Source organism: Parus major, chromosome 1 (assembly GCF_001522545.3).
Source record: "Parus major isolate Abel chromosome 1, Parus_major1.1, whole genome shotgun sequence".
Taxonomy (NCBI): domain Eukaryota; kingdom Metazoa; phylum Chordata; class Aves; order Passeriformes; family Paridae; genus Parus; species Parus major.
In genome coordinates, this window is record NC_031768.1 from 40,788,372 (window position 1) to 40,805,581 (window position 17,210).

Sequence of the window (17,210 nt, forward strand, 5' to 3'; positions counted from 1 at the left end):
TAACACTATGAGAGAAATAACTTGCCTTACACTGTCGCCAATGGAAATACATATTCATTAATATATGTATACTATGAAGCAGGGCAACTAACAAGGTACAATCTGTCTGAAAAGCATTACGTGTATAACATTTGCAGGCAAAAGGCAGGGCAAATAAAATGAATTTTTAAGAATGCTAGTTATTTTTTCTACTGTTACTGAATATTACAATCCTATTCTAGCTCTCAGATGTGTTGTAAGCACTAAAAAAGGATTTTTCAGTAGGCAGCAAAAGAAGTATTGATTTAGAAAATAAAATGTATGGCTTTTTCAAGTGCCTTTGTCTACTAACATAATATTGCACCAGGCAAAATTGCCTTGGCTGAGCAGCAAGGTCTTCTAATGTCTATATTTCAGGAAGATGCAATACAAAAAATGAGTTTAATAGGAGGACATTCATTATCTGGTAGTAATTTTAAGGTATATGAAAGAAGCAGGTGCAGCTCTACATACATATATACATATATATGCATGTAAATGACCGTTAATACAACCCTGCCAACAAAATATCCCTGCAGTCAAACTTTTCTTGCTAATGAACAGAAACACAATGCTTTATGTTTTAACTGTTCTGTGATTTCCAAATATCATTTTTAACATGAAAATCTATGAGAGAAACAAGCTTAAGAAACACAGAATTCATTATAAATCTTGAGGGAAGAAATGGTATTTACATTACTGATCATTGTTTTGTGAAAACCACATTAGCTGTTGTGCACTGGACTTAGTGAAAGCTCAGGGGGAAATGAAAAAGCAATGGGCTGAGCAGTACCGTCTGAGATTGCCTGGAAAATGTCAAACACTTCCCTTCTTTTTATCCACAGGGAAATCTGAATGCATTTTTACTAATCAAAACTTCCTGGAGGAAAGTGTGTGGAGAAGAAAGAAATGAAAAAGACCCAATTGCTTCAGGGGTAATCCATTGGGTATTGTGTCATGTCATTCTTGGGTGATGGACAGTGGCAGTGTGATTATAAAACTGTAATTCAGTTAAGGGGGGCCAGATGATATCATTAAAAGTAAGAGCCACTTTCCATGCATTATGAATTCACTTTTTTAAAAAACCCTAGCAAGTATGATGATGGTTTTGATCACCAGTATTTTACCCAACTCGTTTTTAATGAACATACTTAAATGTAGAAAAGTCATCATTTAACAATTATTGTAGCCTGAAAGGAAGTAGGGGTTCCAAAAAGCTTGGTGAGCTTCTACAGGGTTTTTTTTTTGTGTGTGCAAATAGAAACCAAGGAATTTGTATCAGTAAAGCTCCAAAATACCATCTAAGTTGCTGTTTTTATCTGGAAGGTTGTGAGTTTTATGCATTCCTTACTAATAGCAGCAGATGTTGCCAAATTAAGTTCTGCAGGCTCACTCTTTTCCAGTTATTTCAGAAAATTTCAATAACACTTTTAGAGACACAAGGTATAAACATATTTAAAGCACAAGTTCCTGCCTGGGATTTTTCTCATTAGGTCAATATTGTGGTAAATTGAGCCTTTCCAATACTTTCTTACAGCATATGTGCTTGAAATATACTGGTCTGTGGTTGTATTTGTGGAGATACATATATGCTTGTATGTGCATGAAGGGAGAGAGATGCATCCTCACATGCACTGTGTGCATATGCCATTCTCAGAAATGCAAAAGGAAAACTAAGTGGAAAAGCAGGAGGCCTAGAATATTGGACTGAAATGGGTGGTTCACAGCTAGGGCTTTTGGTTTCTGCCACATTTCAAGGACCAAGCTCCCAAGAAGTATTCTGGGGAATGAATTTCATCGTTATGGAGTCTCAAAAGATGGAGGGGAATACAGATGAAGCTGTGCTTAATTATTGTTCAGTTTTTAATGAGCTATTTCTGTCATACCACTCAGCTATTTTTTCAGAGGTGTGTTAGTGGTTTGTCAGCATTAACCTGTAGGTATTAACCTTGCTTTCTCTTCACTGACCTCTTAGGCATGTATTTTCCTTTCACTGATGCAGTAAGGGCTGAGACTGACAAACAACTAAGTGCATTAATGATTAAACCCAAAGGGTATCTTTATCACAGTTCCCCACTCTTTGAGGCACTGCATTAATTTGCTTTCTGTCCTTTGGCCATGTGCATCATAATCCTTGTGAACTGTCTGAGCTGGCTTTAGCCCTCTGCACTGCTTTTAAAGACATCTGGGATTTCAGAAAAGACCTGTTTGAGCTCCATCCCTTGTGCATATGTGCATTGAAGGCAGTCTCCTTTCCTGTTTGAAACTAGGATATTTGACTGGTTCCAATGTCTTAAAAGTAAGAAAACAAACACAGCAGCATCAGGCAGCATTCAGAACAACAAATGCCATGTTGGTTTTACCTCTGGTTACACCAGGGCTGGTTTGGCCCAGAAACAAAGTCATTCTACTGTGCCTTCTCCAGGTGGAATTCCTCTCCAGGCTCCTCACTCCAGCCCTGGCATGAAGAAGAGGCAACACTGGGCCAACAACAAAAAAAAAAGCATAGGAGAGAGTCTGGATGAAGTTTGGACCTCTTGTCTCACTATTGGAATCTACTTCCAGGCACTTAAGTGAGATTTCTACATGACAAACCTTGTCATCCTAGGCAGCCTGTGCTGAGAAGGGAGGTAAGCCCCTTCCCAGGTATGGAGGTGCCCATCTCTGCTGACTGAATGTAGAGATCTACAAAGACAGTGTGCTCCCTGAAGTGCTTGGTGGGATGATCTGAGGTCCTAAGTCACAGCCCATTTTCATGAAGACAGATGGCATGACAGGAAAAGTAGTTGGAAAGGACTGAGAGAGTGTAGGCATTGCCCATTAGGAAGGTCTCAGTGCTCTTGGCATTGTCACCACTTCTTGCTTCCAAGCTCTCAGTCTACAGGTGGACTGAAAGTGCATTCACAGTAAATAAAGCAGAGCTTTCATTGTCTCTCTGTTATAGTTAGTAATCATAAGGCTGTATATGATTGCAGTGGAAAGAAAAGTCTAGTGTTGCATCCGAAGTATTTACTATAAAAGGCTATATACAGAAATAAATTCAATTGCATTAGCCCTACATAAAGTGATTTAAGGCATTTTGCACAAAAAATATCAAGTTCTGCGAAACCTGTTTCACAAATGTATCAAAACAATTGTATATATTTTTTCTATTTCTGTCTATTTCTGTGGTACAATATTTCTCTGAAGTTACAAAGCCATAAAGAATCTTTCCTTTAAAAGTTCAAACTCTGCCTTGATATACTGCTATATATATATTCACACACACACACTGCCATATGCTAAATATTCTATCTTTGTAAGTAGTGCTTGGAGTTGGGGGAACTTGGTTTTTTCTCTAACTTTCATTTTGATTTGAAACCCTCAATTTTGAAATTACCATTTAGCTTCAGAAACTGGTTTTGGGTAATTGTTGTGCCAGATTAAGCTGAAATGTTAGATCCAGATCAGTAGAAAAGCAGGTTTAAAGTTTAATAATAATTTTTCAACCCAACCCCGTCTCTGTCTAAAACGAATTTTATTCTAAACTTGATTTGCATTCAAATATCATCCCTATAAATTCACATTTAGCTATGTTAAAAACTAATCTAGAAATATAGCATAAAAACCAGAGCTAAAAATTTGCATGCTTTCAAGCAATGTTCGTATGTCTGGAGTCATAAAAGTTTAACAAACATGTATAAATGTCAATTGATTCCCAAATCAAGAAATCTGACCTACTTAAACAACACCCTTTCTTTGAATTTGATAAATGTAACAAAATTGCTAGTGGAAATGAAATGATGTTGCTCATCAGCAAAAAAAAAGTAACCTGGGGGAGTCTGTCTATAAATGTCCATCAATAGATTCAGTTTGACTTCCCTGAACATCTAAACGTGAATTCCTCATTTGTAGATTTGTGTTCAGATTAGGCAGAAATTGAAAAAAGCATCAGAGTAGTAAAGAGATGCAGATGCTCGTTTCTTCCCCCTCAGGTAAACACACATATCCACAAATAATTTATAGAATATTCCTGGAGCCTCAAACTCAACTAATAGCATGAAGCTGAAGTCTGAAGTTCTCTGCTACTCTTTGGGCAAACTTTTGAGACTGATCATCATTCTGTAGCTCTTAAAAACCCCCCTAAGATCAACCAGCTGCTTAAAAACCTTCTGTGTGATCTAAAGACTGAAACAATTTATCTGTAGTTGTATTACAATACATGTAGCCAATGTGTGAAGTAAATGAAATGAATCCCACAACATTAAAATAAAATAAAATGAAATAAAAAATACCCAACACCAGACCTCAAAATAATCAATTACAGAAGCAATATGATTTTTTTTCCAGAAGTTGTTGCCCATTCAGTTAAACTTGCTATAGAAAATCCACAAGTTCTTTGGCATTGGCCTTGCTGACTTATCAGCATACCAGGCAAAACAGACACCGAAACAGGCCATAGTTTCAGGCTGTAGTTATAAGAAGTAGAATTTTGCCACAACTGAATGAATAACCCAAAACATAGTCTATAAGCACTAATTATAGATAGCAAAAAGAGTCAGCAGGATATATGTCAGATAATCAAGAACATACACACCGACAAGCATGTTCAGAATAGAGAATAAAAGTTAAAGTTGGGGTTTGATAAAGCCGAGTAGAAACCTCCCAAATAAAGTGAACCAAATCTCAAATCTGTTGCTGCTTCCTCTGTCTGAAAAATAGAAGCGTTAGCTTCTACCAAAGGCACAGAAATCTGGTGAAGGGAGATAGAAAATCCAGTGTGCTAAAAATGACAGAAAAGACAGTTCAGCATGGAGAGGAAAATTTTCATAGCTGCATGGGTGACTCAAAGACAGATAGGACATGTGGCACACAGGAAGTATTAGTTAGAATTATTTATCATCAGGAAACACAGATACAGTATTTTTTTTTTTTTTTGTAATGCACTAGCTGAAATGATGAAGTACTTATTTTGAAAGATTATCAAGGCCAGGATGATACTTTGAGGTGAGGAGTGAGGAGAGGAGGGATGAGAAGGAGCACTGTCCACCTGTGACATGGTATTTGGGGTATTTAGTGGAACATGGAAGACCTCTAAGAAATTTAGAGGGTTAATGGAGTTTGAGCTTTTTCCAAAGCCTCCTCTGAGTGTCATTTTCAGGCTGGAGAAGAAAACTCTCTAGATACATAGTGAAATTGAGTAATTTTCATGAGACATGTGAACAACTTCTGTGCCTAAATAACACTTTTTAAAAACTATTGACGCACAAAAATCTGTTTTAGGTAGTAGGTTCTTCCTCAGACTCTGAAAGATACAGAATTAGACACTATACCAGGAAAATGAGAAGAGGGAGAGAAATTTTGCAGCAGACTACCAAAGCACTGCTGACTTGTGAAGCAATATTTGTGCCTTTGCTATGTCCATGAGTAGATGGTTATAATCAGACTACTCTGAAAACTCACAGGCAGTAGCTTGAAAAGAAAAGCTGGACAGATGTGAGGAACTCCAGCTGTCCCTCACCTGATTTCATTGTTAGTGCCCCACACTTATATATATCTGCTGGGTCTCACTATTAAATTTGATTTGTCTTCCCTGGAAATTTGACTTTAAAACATCTTCAGAAATGCTGACAGATGGACCTCCACTATATATCTAAGATAAATAGTTGACATCCTGTACATCTTTTTTGCTAATGATAAATGGACACACTCTTTCCCTATTCCCTCTCAAGAAAAAGACAACTCCTCTTAGTAATGCAGCTGTTCTGAGTTTAATAAACAAGCCACACACCAGATGCTGCCAATTGATTTAAGTATTAAGCCGCACTGATTTCTTGGTGCCAGAATAAAGGAGGAAAAGGAAGAAGTTTTTTTCATCAGTGTGAAACAAAAGCCTTTTCATGTGTGTTATATTGTTAATAATCAATGCTACATAATTAAATATAAAGTCAAAATAAGAGCCTGACTGAAATACCAACCCATTTTCTTGAAATTATTAGACTTAACTGTGTAGACTTAAAGTTATGGACAAACACATATGACTTTATTGAACTCCTGGACAGTCCAGAGACCTCAGCTGTGGGGAAACCAGGCAGAAAGACTGCAACTGCTTTGGAAGGAAACTTGCAGGTAATAATGCTAACATCACTTCTTTTATGGACAGTGTTGTTGTTTTATTAAGAGTCAGAAATAAACCACATATTAGCAGCTTCCAGAAAGAAAGGGAATTATCTTTTTCTCCCTGATTATAGTCAAAATTCTCGTTAATGACAAAGCTCTCGTTTGCTTTGTCATGGCACCAGGATTTCACACAGGTGCAATGCACAAGTCTGTTTATGACCTCATATGATGCACAGTCAGAATCATAAGCTAGATACTCAGCTTAGTAGAAAAAAATAAGTAGATACTGTAAGTGAACACTTAATGTTATGTTGGCAAATTACCCTCAAGTGATTGGTTGGTTGTATTGGTCAGCAGATTTGAATAGAATAGACTGTTGCAAAATGTTCTGACTAAATTAATTTGAGACCATCACTTTTCTCTGATGCTAGAACTCTATTTTAAAAATCATAGTTTTTCATTCTCCATTAAGTCTCCTATATGGTTTAACAGATGAGGGAATTGTTCCTAGCATAACATCTATCCTTCACATACCCTGTTACCATGGGACTATGGTCTTTATCACTATTTTATCCAAAAAGAGTCATAATTACACATATTAATATGATCCTCACAGTCCAGCTGAGTAGTTGTAGTGAAAACATTTCCATGCTCAGCCCATCACCTGCCCTATTTTTCTTGAAAGTAGGTATTGCTGAGTCTATTATGTTTTGACAACATAATCTCAGTACTGACACTAAGACTTAGCCTTTGACTGCTGAATTTCCCTTTAAAATTATGCCTTTTTTCAATTTTACGTAACATTCCACTATTGTTAACTATATCCATTCTCCTCTAGCAGGTTTGAACACTTGTGGGTAATATAGTAAACATAGTTTTGTGGTCTTTGAAATGTGGATTTCCATAATGAAATCTATAGAAACCTGTATAATCATTCTAAAATTTTCTGTATTCAGTTTTAATGATTATCTTTAGAAGCAAATTAAAAACAAAAAACACAACTTGCATCAGTGCTGTAATTTATTTTTTATGTTGAAGTAATAAAAGTTTCAGTGAATAAGTATAGTTACATTTGATAATGATTCAGAATCAGTTAGTAAACTGAAGGCAGCTGCTGCCTGCTGAGACACTGCACACAGAGTCCACCTCCCAAGAGCAGCTTCAGCTCATAGAATCACAGAATGGGTCAGGTTGGAAGGGACCACAGTGGGTCATCTGGTCCAACCTCCCTTCTCAAGCAGGGTCATCCTAGAGCACACGGAACAGGATTGTGCTCAGATGGTTCTTGAATACCTCCAGTGAGGGAGACTCCGCAGCCTCTCTGAGCAATTTGTGCCAGTGGCCAGTCACATGCACAGTAAAGCCATTTTGCATGGAAGCAGCTCAAACTGGTTCACACATCTGTGGGAATCATTCTTCCTAAAAATCCCACAGAACTGGGATGATTTGTGCATCTGAGACTCAGATTTTCAGAGCTTTCCAAGGACAGAAGTCTATGATGCCTCTTAGGGAGCTGGGATAGATCAACTCTTACCAGAACACCAAGGAACAGTTTCCTTTCCTCTTCCTCTTTTCCAGAAAATCTCTATCCTCTTTTTCAACTTTTTTTGATTGTCTTTTTTTGAAATGCCTAACTTTGGCCAGAGTCCAGGTAGTCTGCACTGCATTTACAGTACTGTGTACTGAGCCATCAGTAGAAAAACCTGCAGTACAATCAACATGAAAAATTTGGGGATGATGCAAAAGCAATATTGAAATCAGTTAATATTGAAAAGAAAAAACCTCACAGGGGTCTACAGCAATGATTATGTAATTAATTGCATCTAATTTTTTATTAGCCTCCATTTTAAAAGAAATTACATGTGAAGAGCTTCCAGATTGCACAGCATAGAGGGTTTACACAATCAAAAGACTTTTCCTTAGGATTTAGACCCTTTTTCTTGAACATGTAATTGTCTTCTTTATAATTTCTTACTTTATCTGCTGCTAACAGAAGAGAAATATTTAAACTGTGTCACACCCAAAAATTACCTTAGAAGAAGAGCTATTGGATGTAAAGGATGTGCAAATAGAATCACTGGAAATTATGTAGATTCTCACATTTATTAACATGAATGCTTTTTCTTTTCTCTCCCTCATTCCCAATTTCATTTTCTCTGTAGATTTAATAGCTCTCTTAATCTCAGAAAAATGCAATGTATGAAGAGTGTATTCAACCTTTAGGGACTATTAAAGAAATGTATACACAGTACTTCACGCAAAGGCATCTCTGTCTCCTGACAAAATATCACCATGCATAGTAGGAAAATAAGAGGAGAAATGATAATGTGGAAGACATAAATTTCTGGCAGAACTCCCTCAGGAATTACATTTTGGCAAAGATTAAGCTGGTGTGTTGTTTGAGCAGCAGTTTATAAGATCCAGTTCAACAAGAGCAGAGCAAGCTCCTCCAGTGACGAGCACCTTCAGTGAACCCCTAGTTCTTAGGGATCCCTCTTATTCCTTGTCCAAAAGTCCATGGAGGTCTGCAAATAGATGAGAGCACCCTGGACACACACACCTTGGCTGCACCAGCTGAAAACAGTCATCAGATCACCTACAAGTGGGCCAAGGCTAACACAAAAAAACTGGTGAGTCCGTCAGCACCCTCACTAGCAGTGAGGAGCAAGTACAACAGAGGACTTGCACCAGAGGGCTTGGACATTTCTGCTTGTCAATAAGATTTCAGATCCAGGATAATCAGATGGAAATAGAATCAGCTACCACCAAAGAAACACACAACCAGAGAAATCAAAATCAAACTTAAGTTCTGAAACAAAGTTGCTGAGGATGTAGAGAGGATGTGGAGATGGGTCAAAAGAGATGGATCAGGGGAGATTTTTAAAGACTCTCCTTGTAGAAAGCTGCATGTGCAAGTTCAGGAAAAAAAAATTGAAAGTAAAGCTTGATATCTGCTGTACCAGGGCAAAAGAAAAAACCTGTGAGAATTGGCTTAAACTTGCTGCAGACAGTAAATGCTCAATCAAGACCTACTCCAGGGGGAACCTTTGGAAAAACAGGAAGCATTGCTATGGCCATGTAGGACCCAAGTGATCTGTACACTTAGGCAGTGACTTACTAATCTGGGCCTAGAACAGACCACCTGTCAGGGCCAGGCTGAATGGGGCCCTGAGCAACTGTATCTAGTGAATGGCGTCCTTGCCCAGGCAGGGGGGATGGAACTAGATGATCTTTAAGGTCCCTTCCAACCCAGACCATTCCATGATTCTATGATTCCATGATGCTATCTATAATTATATTTCAAAGTAAACAAATGGGGAAGAAAAGGAATTGAATACAAGTGGCTCAAAACTTATGCTTTTTGTTATTAGACATACTATATAAATAGTCTGTAAATACTTTTTGGTAAAAGTGCTTAAGTATACTTTATTCTAACGTGCTGTGTGTCTTCTATTTTAATGTCATGCCTAAATCGATAGCTAATTATAATTTGACAAGAAAAAGCGATTGCAATGGGTACGATCTACCTGCTCGGCTGTTAAATTGAAATGTGGTTGGCTGGATTACAGTGCTGCCACAATTCGTGTATACCATTTCCATAGTCAGTGTAAGAATCAGGAAATAAATTTCTGGCAAATCAGTTCAACACCACGCAGAATTGCCCCAAAAATTCTTTGTCTGTGGTTGATAGAAGAATGAAGATTTTGATGTCTAATTGTTGATACACATTTGTCCAGGATTTAAACAGCTTCCATCTTGGGTTTTACAACCAGATGTAAATTAGGGAAACTCTATTCCAGACCATAAAAATTTAGACAATGATTATTAAAGCAATGTATCCTTGAAGAATCTGAAGTACAATTACCATCACAATTAACATCCATGTCCTCTTCTAGGCCTATCATACAAACTCACATGCCCCCCCGCCCCCACCTCCACCAAATACACACATATGAGAGAGGTTTTCTCCACCAACCTGCAAACTTGTTAGGAAATGGACAGCTGGATATGTAAAAAATTCTCTTCTTTGATTTTCATGCTCACCAGTCATTAACGGGTTACTTTTCAGAGCAGCAAAAAAAAGAAGAGTTGGTTGACCAAACATTTTTTTTCTTATAAAGAAGTGTCAACCCTGAGCTTGTAATTAAGAAGTTAAAATCTGTGATTTATATATATTTATATATATAAAAATAGATGATCATACTAAGACTAAAAAAGTGAAAGAAATCTCCATGTCAGTACTATATATCTGTTTGATCTGAAATTTTGTAGAAGAAATCCTTGTGACACCGAAATTAACTGATATGGAAGATGTAGTTAGGTGTGAAACACTATTGATCTGGTTGCTGTTAGTCTATTAGACAATTGCTGTCTTGGTAGGGTAATGGACATAGAACAAAAAGTTCTAATCGATGTCAGAACAGTAACAAAAGAAAAAAGATTACATCACAAGAGATTATTTTCTGTCTGAGCCCGTGAGGGGTCAAGAGCGTTGTTTAACATTGCCATCATGGCTGGTGAGCTCACAGTGGTGAGCTAACTGGAAAACTGTGACAATTCTAGAACATGGATAAATCCTAAAAGAAACTAGGTGAAATCGTGCTACTACTCATATTTTACTGGGCATTAAGATTCAAATCCTAAGCAACTGTAACATGACATTCTGAAGCTAGTGGAGCTACTACCATACTAAAGATAAACTTATTTTTCAGCTTCTCTACCTTCATACCAATCTGATGTGGTTGTCAGATGGAGTGCAAGACATTCACTGCTGAGAAATATGTTTTTAGTGTTGGGGAAAAAAAATCCAGCCTTCCTCCCTACAACAGTGATCATTCTGATGACCTGAATCATCCTACAGAAGTTTCTAAAGGAAACCTGGCTATCAGTGAAGAACGGTTGCATTTTTTTTGTTCCTTTCTTGTCCTTTTTTTTTTTTTGTTGGTTTTTTGTTTTGTTTTGTTTTGTTGATATTCTGTTGAAATGCAGCAGCCTTGAGTCAGGCTTGATTCAGAAAGAAAACTTTCTTGGTTTCTTCCCCTGTCTTTTTCCTCACTGGGGAAAAACACATACTGTAAGATCCTTTTTCCCTTTTGCAGCATAAAAGGAAATGAAGCTCAGAAAGTTTCCTGTAATAAAGGATTGAGAAAGAATTCTCTCAAGATTGGATATTGTCTTCAGAGATATCTGAAAAAGCAGGAATCAGTTCAGTCTGGCACCTGGTACTCTTTGGGAAAACTAAAATGGGAAGCAGGTTGCAATACTGCTGTCTCGTAGAAAACTGCAAGTGTTTGTGGCATGGTCCATTGTCCAAGAGTATAAGAAAAGAAGAAAGTTGGCTGTTTCTGTAGCTAAAACACAGTTTCTCTGACTAGATCCAGGATTATCTCCACCGTCTCTGCAGTACAAGGCTGAGGAAGATGATGAGCAATGTCTGCAGTGACCAGCCAGGCTGTGTGGCTGAAGCCTCCACCTCCCTCCTGTCCGAGTCGACAGGCGGTGCTTCGGTGGTGACAAAATCAAACTCGGTGGGACAGATGTCGTCTGTGCAGCCACTTCCACTGCCTGAGCCGCTGGTTTCGTCACCTGGCACAAAGGAGGGAGGGAAACAGCGTGAGTGCTATAGGTTACAGCTTTCATCCCTTTTCTCCCTTCCACCTGGCACCCCAGTGGGGATGAACACATTGGGAATGAGGAAGTGTTGGTGGTGCTAAATTTCATTCAGTAAAGCTTCCAAATGAAACCCACTGTGACTTAATTAGGTGATTAAATGCTCTTCTGAAAAAGGATCAGACTGCTGGCATTATGGAAAGCCTTCAGTGTCTGGATGCATTAAACATGAAGATAAGGAAGAGAAGCAAGAGAAACAATTATATAACTGGAATTTCATGGAATAGAAAAAGACTTTTTATGTTGTCAGCAGCACAGAGCATAAAGACCACAGAAAGTCATTGCAACAGAGCCAATTTATAAATGTGTTCCAAAATTACAGTTATGTAATGACAAGTAATGGTTTCTTACTTGTATCCTGGAAGTTGACATCATTCCCATTGTACGCGTTCCTCAGTTTGTTAGTCATGACACGTAAGGCCATGATTTGTTGTCGAATAAAGGTGTCTGGCCTTGTGATGTCCACGTCTACTTCTGGATTGTTGATCTGGTTGGTCAAGCCATCGTTCATAATCTCAGGCAAGTATCTATACAGCAGAATAAAAGATTAGTTTGAGATGCAGTAATTCCAGAAATAAAACACTGTGCAGGAAATGATGTGCTAAGAAATTCAATGTGCAGTTCTTAAACAGATCTATTAAAACTGTTTTAAAAATATAGTTTTAAATTTTACTGACTCCAAAGGATCTGTTCAGTAGCACAGCTGCATAGGGAGCAGAAAGGATTTAAGTTTTTCAACCTCCTAACTCTCCATATACTCCCCAGCAAGAGCAATGACTGTGTGAACTATGGAAAAGGTTCGCAAGCCAGCAGTAAGTCACCACATATTCATATCCTCTGCTGACATGAATGGCTGCACACTAAATTAAGCATCTAACAGTGCATTCTGCTGTTTTTATTTCTTTCTGCTTAAAAAATATGAAGTCCTTTGTTGTACATAGCATATTTGTTGTTCTGAGACAGTTTAGAAGCCTACCTTGAGGCGTTATGGCTTTCCTAGTTTAAAAATACACTTAATTTTCTTCTCCAATTCTTCCTTGCACCTCTTTTTTAGACCACCATGAACAACATCTCCAGGCTATATGACATCTAGGCCCATAAAAAGCATTATAATTTTACCAAATTCCTGTACACTCTTTGATTTGGTCATTATTCCTTTAAACCAGGCTATGCTTGCATGTCTCACGTACTTTGTGCATAACATTTAAGGTATGGCATTTCCTATCCATCCACAAATCTAAAACTTTTATTCAGTCTCTTACCTTATAATTTCTTGATTACTGCAGCATTCCTTTCTCTGACCTTGAGTAATTTAGTCTTAGGCTGCTCACAGGCAGCAAGTGTGCTTTTGCACATCTTTCCCCCACAAAAAGCAGCCTCCAATCATCCTGCAGCAAAAATCTCCATTACCCTTTGTTAAAGATGCACTCTTTGTCCCCTGCTGCTCTTTGTCCTCAGGAAGCTCTTTTTGTAGGAATTTGCAAAGCAACATTTTTTCCTGCTTTGAATTTCTGTTAAAAATTATCTGTGCATTTTACAGCTGCCAGGCTGAAAAAGGGTTGACATTATTTCCCTGTGCTGGCACGGCACCCTGAGAAAATAGTGTATCGCAGCTTCCCTCTTCTCTCTTGTCTGTCTTACTATCTTTGTCCCATATTTAGGCTGCAGGGGATTTGGTGCAGATCTACCCTTTGTTTATGTTCTTTATATGATCTATCTTGTAATTAGTTTGCATACCAGGCTGTCCTACTAATGTTTGTGGGACTCCTCGTGTGCATATGTGCTCAGACAATAAGTAATGATAGCACAGTCTAGCCTACTAATGACAAACTTCCATGATGCCTGGTACCAAATACATTTTGAGAGTATTTCACGTTACTCTCACTTGTGCGTGCCAAATTCTCTACCAGCACTGAAGTCTGGTGTTGATGACAGCATTCTTCTTATTGGTCTGGGAAAATTAATATTGCTGAAAAATAAGTGTGAAAGCAAGGGAGATGAAAGGACTTTCTCTGTTGATGGTGAAGGGAAAATAAGCTCTGCATTGCTTCTGGAGGTTCACAAGATGACAGATGCTTTGCTGCACCAAGGAAGGGCTTAGTCTCAGCGTAATGTGTCCTTGCTTTGCAAGATGAGACTCATTTGCCAGCAGTGGCCTTTGAAGGCTTACATGAGAATAATCCTGGGGGTATGTGAACACCTAAGAACCAAACATGACTGCCAAAACACCCAGCCTCAAGCTGCATGTCCTGCTGTTTCATTAGTACCATGATGAGAAATAACATTGCTGTGGGGACCCCATCCAGACTCCGGCAGTCAGATTTACCATAGTGAGGACACAGAGCTATCTCCCCCAGTATGGAAGACTGCAGACCACGGTGTTATGAATCACTAAAGACAGAATAGGAAATAATTCTGCAGAGCTGCCTAGAGGCAGTAGGATGGAGACCTTGGCAGGCAGGGATGCTCTGGACTGCAAAGGAACAGCATCTCCATCTGTCACACGTCTCTACAAATGAAAGGGCTGCTGTAGATAAATTACTCAGCCTAGTAGTAAATCAGAGATTTCAAGGTGCAGTTGATTAAAAACGAGAATGTTAGAATTGAACTACTGGCTCAGAGAGGATGACTGTCTTGCTCCACATCCTGCCCATGACGATGGCCGTAGCTGTTAGTAGCTACAAGTTATCTGAAATTGCTAAATATTTATGTGGATTGCTTTCCTTGTTTATGAAGGGTTAGCAGCTCTTTATTGCCAGCTGTCCATGAGAAGCTAAGGATAGCTCTGAAGGGCAGCTCACTGGCTTTCTTTGACTGATATTTGTTTGACTTCATTTTGTCTTACCATCAATAATAAAAGAAGAATGTACTGACTTAATGCATTTAAAGAGCGCTCTGGTGTGTGAACCTCCATGAAGGTTTGTGTTTTGCACTGTGACTAGCGTGCATCTGATGTCCTTCCCAGCAGATGGGGCAGCCCATTCAGTTATTTTGTCAAACTGTCACACACCCTGCTTTATCTGCCCAGGATCTGGTGATCCCCAAAGCATTCCAGGCAAGCATACCTCACTTAGGACAAATACTAAGGGACATGTGTAAGGGACAAATACTTGATGTAGGTCACAAGAAACCCATGGCCTTAACACTGCCTAACAGTTAGCGGGATACTTAAATTCCCTCGGCATTTAGGACATAATAGCAAAAGAATTAGAAAGGCTGAAAATTAATCTTTAGGTTTACACACATACCCAATCTTGGATGTTCAAATGGAAATGTCTGCGCATAGGCAGAGTCCCACTCCCACCAGATCCAGTCACAGCTAGTCAGGAGTTTATTCATCAATGGAGCAGGGACAGCTGTTAGAGTCCCACGTGCCTTTGGCCAAATGACTAGTTCATTATGTTTCATCTGCTGGGATTTCCTTGCATAAACATAGACAGCTGGTGCCATTTGAATGCTCTTAGTTATTCCTCCTCTTCTTGTCACTAGCTCTGAAAGGTGAGCTCTGAAAGGCGAGCTCTGAAAGGTGAGGCTTTCTGGATCATATCTGCAGGCTTGAGGGGGAGGTCCTGGACATCTGGGACATCTAAAGTGTGTGCCTTTCTTTAGGAAGCTGAATTGAGCCTTGAACGCCACTTTAGCCACTATAGGCTGTTTGGTGTCATGCTGCCACTCCTGTAGGGTTGAATATCCCAGAGATATTCAAGGGTCTAATTTCCCAGTTCCATTAAGGTGTCCTGACTACTTAGACCATCTTACATAGCTGTAGGTAAGTGTTCAGGCAGTGGACAACTGCCTCTGAGTCGGCTGACAGGGTATTGGGGCTCTTTTCAGGTACCTTAACATTGGTGCTTTTAAAAATACTCAAGCAGTTTTAGCCCAGGCTCTGGTTCAGAGGGGAGACAATGTCCTGCGTCACACTCAGATGGCCCAGAGAGTCTCCAATGATAGTACAACTGCATGGGCAACACACTCCTTATCACCACATATTTAAGTATCTGAATTTACATGTTTGAATGTGTAGCTGGATTCTGCCCTTGTTACTGAAGCAGTTCACCTGCTTCTTTGCTGGAGGGAGGGGGGAAGTCAGATAAGTCTATATTGAATGAAATATCTTTGAATAGTTTTCATTTCTTTAAAGGACAGATGCAGATACGGGAACATGCAGCCCAAGGTGTTTCGTGAGTAACTCGGAGAGGCAGCCCAACACCTGTTGTGACAAAAGCATTTTGATGTGTGTGGGGTAGGGTTAAGTCACACTGAATAGGAAGCCTTGTCTTGGGACCATGATTTGACAGAAGATTTGTTGCTGGCTGAGCAAAGTTGTGGAACACAGCTGCTTTTGCTGCAGTTCCACAAGTTGAGACACCCTTGTGAATTTTAAGTTTTGCTGCTGCTTCTGCTCTCTTTAATGGTCTCTTTGTAGGCCTGGCCATTACAAGAACTGTATGCCCATTATAAATGAAAAGAAGTGCCAACCTGAATCAGTGTCTGTTCTTTGCATCCTCGTAGCGAAGAAAAAAATAAAAAAAAAAAGAGAAGCAAGCTTTCTTAGCCCTCTGAGTATAGAGAAGCTGAACAATACTATTTGTTTTCTGGTGTTTGCTTCTTGCTCAGCTATGTCAGGATTTTAGTGTAATTTACATTGTTTTCTAAAATATTAATGCTTTCTGTTCCTCTTAGCCTTTCCACAGTTCTTGCTTGTCTCAGCAGACACAGCAAAGATGTTTTTTGGCACATAATAGCCAAGTACCACAAAGCCTATTTAAAACCACTTCTCTTTTCCCCCTCACAATTTTTTTTTTTTTTTTTTTTAATAAGCCATTAATGTTCCATGGTGTCTGCTTCCTTTTCAAATCTAAAAATGATTGATGAATTTTTCAGGTCATATATATAAAGCCTTTAGATTTGACACCTCCCCCCCCCCACCCCAAAAAAAAAAAAAAAAACCAAACCAAAAACAAAAGGAAGAATCTTCTGATTTTTAAAAAGAATCTGTCTTAAAGGACAACTTTCCCCACATTTTGCTGCCACAGCAGCTGCTTACAGTACAACTGGGGCATGCCACCTAGGCAGTACTGGAGTTATTCCAGGTGCACAGAATTGTAGGCAATAGAGTACAAAATACAGCACAGGCTTACTCAGGCTGGGCTGGGTTTAGACAGTCACATCTGGTCCAGAAAGATAAGTGCAGTGGAAAATTGGCTTGTTTGGCTAACTAGTTCACCTCATCTGATTCTGTTTGCTCAGGAGGTAATCCCCATAGGATATTTTCTGTTTGGTTTTTTTCCTCCATCTTGGAGAAAAGCTTGAGGAGACACAAGGAGAGGGAGAAAATGCCTCACTGCCAGTTTGTTGGAAGATATAAAAATAAACTAGAGCCATCAATTAAGAATAGGCAGTTTTCACACTTACTGAGAAGT

The 17,210-nt window shown here is 38.9% G+C and overlaps 1 protein-coding gene across 1 annotated transcript in view; it reads right to left on the reverse strand.

Moving 5' to 3' along the window:
• Nucleotides 1-2,943: 2,943 nt before the first annotated feature.
• The window catches only part of GPC6 (glypican 6), a 498,670-nt gene continuing 484,403 nt past the window's right edge, over nt 2,944-17,210 (reverse strand). The window contains exons 8-9 of the mRNA XM_033513812.1: nt 12,139-12,314; nt 2,944-11,703 (exon numbers count right to left, since the gene is read on the reverse strand). Coding sequence (XP_033369703.1) covers nt 11,501-11,703; nt 12,139-12,314 — 379 coding nt within the window. The 3' untranslated portion in view covers nt 2,944-11,500. The remainder of the gene's footprint in view (nt 11,704-12,138; nt 12,315-17,210) is intronic.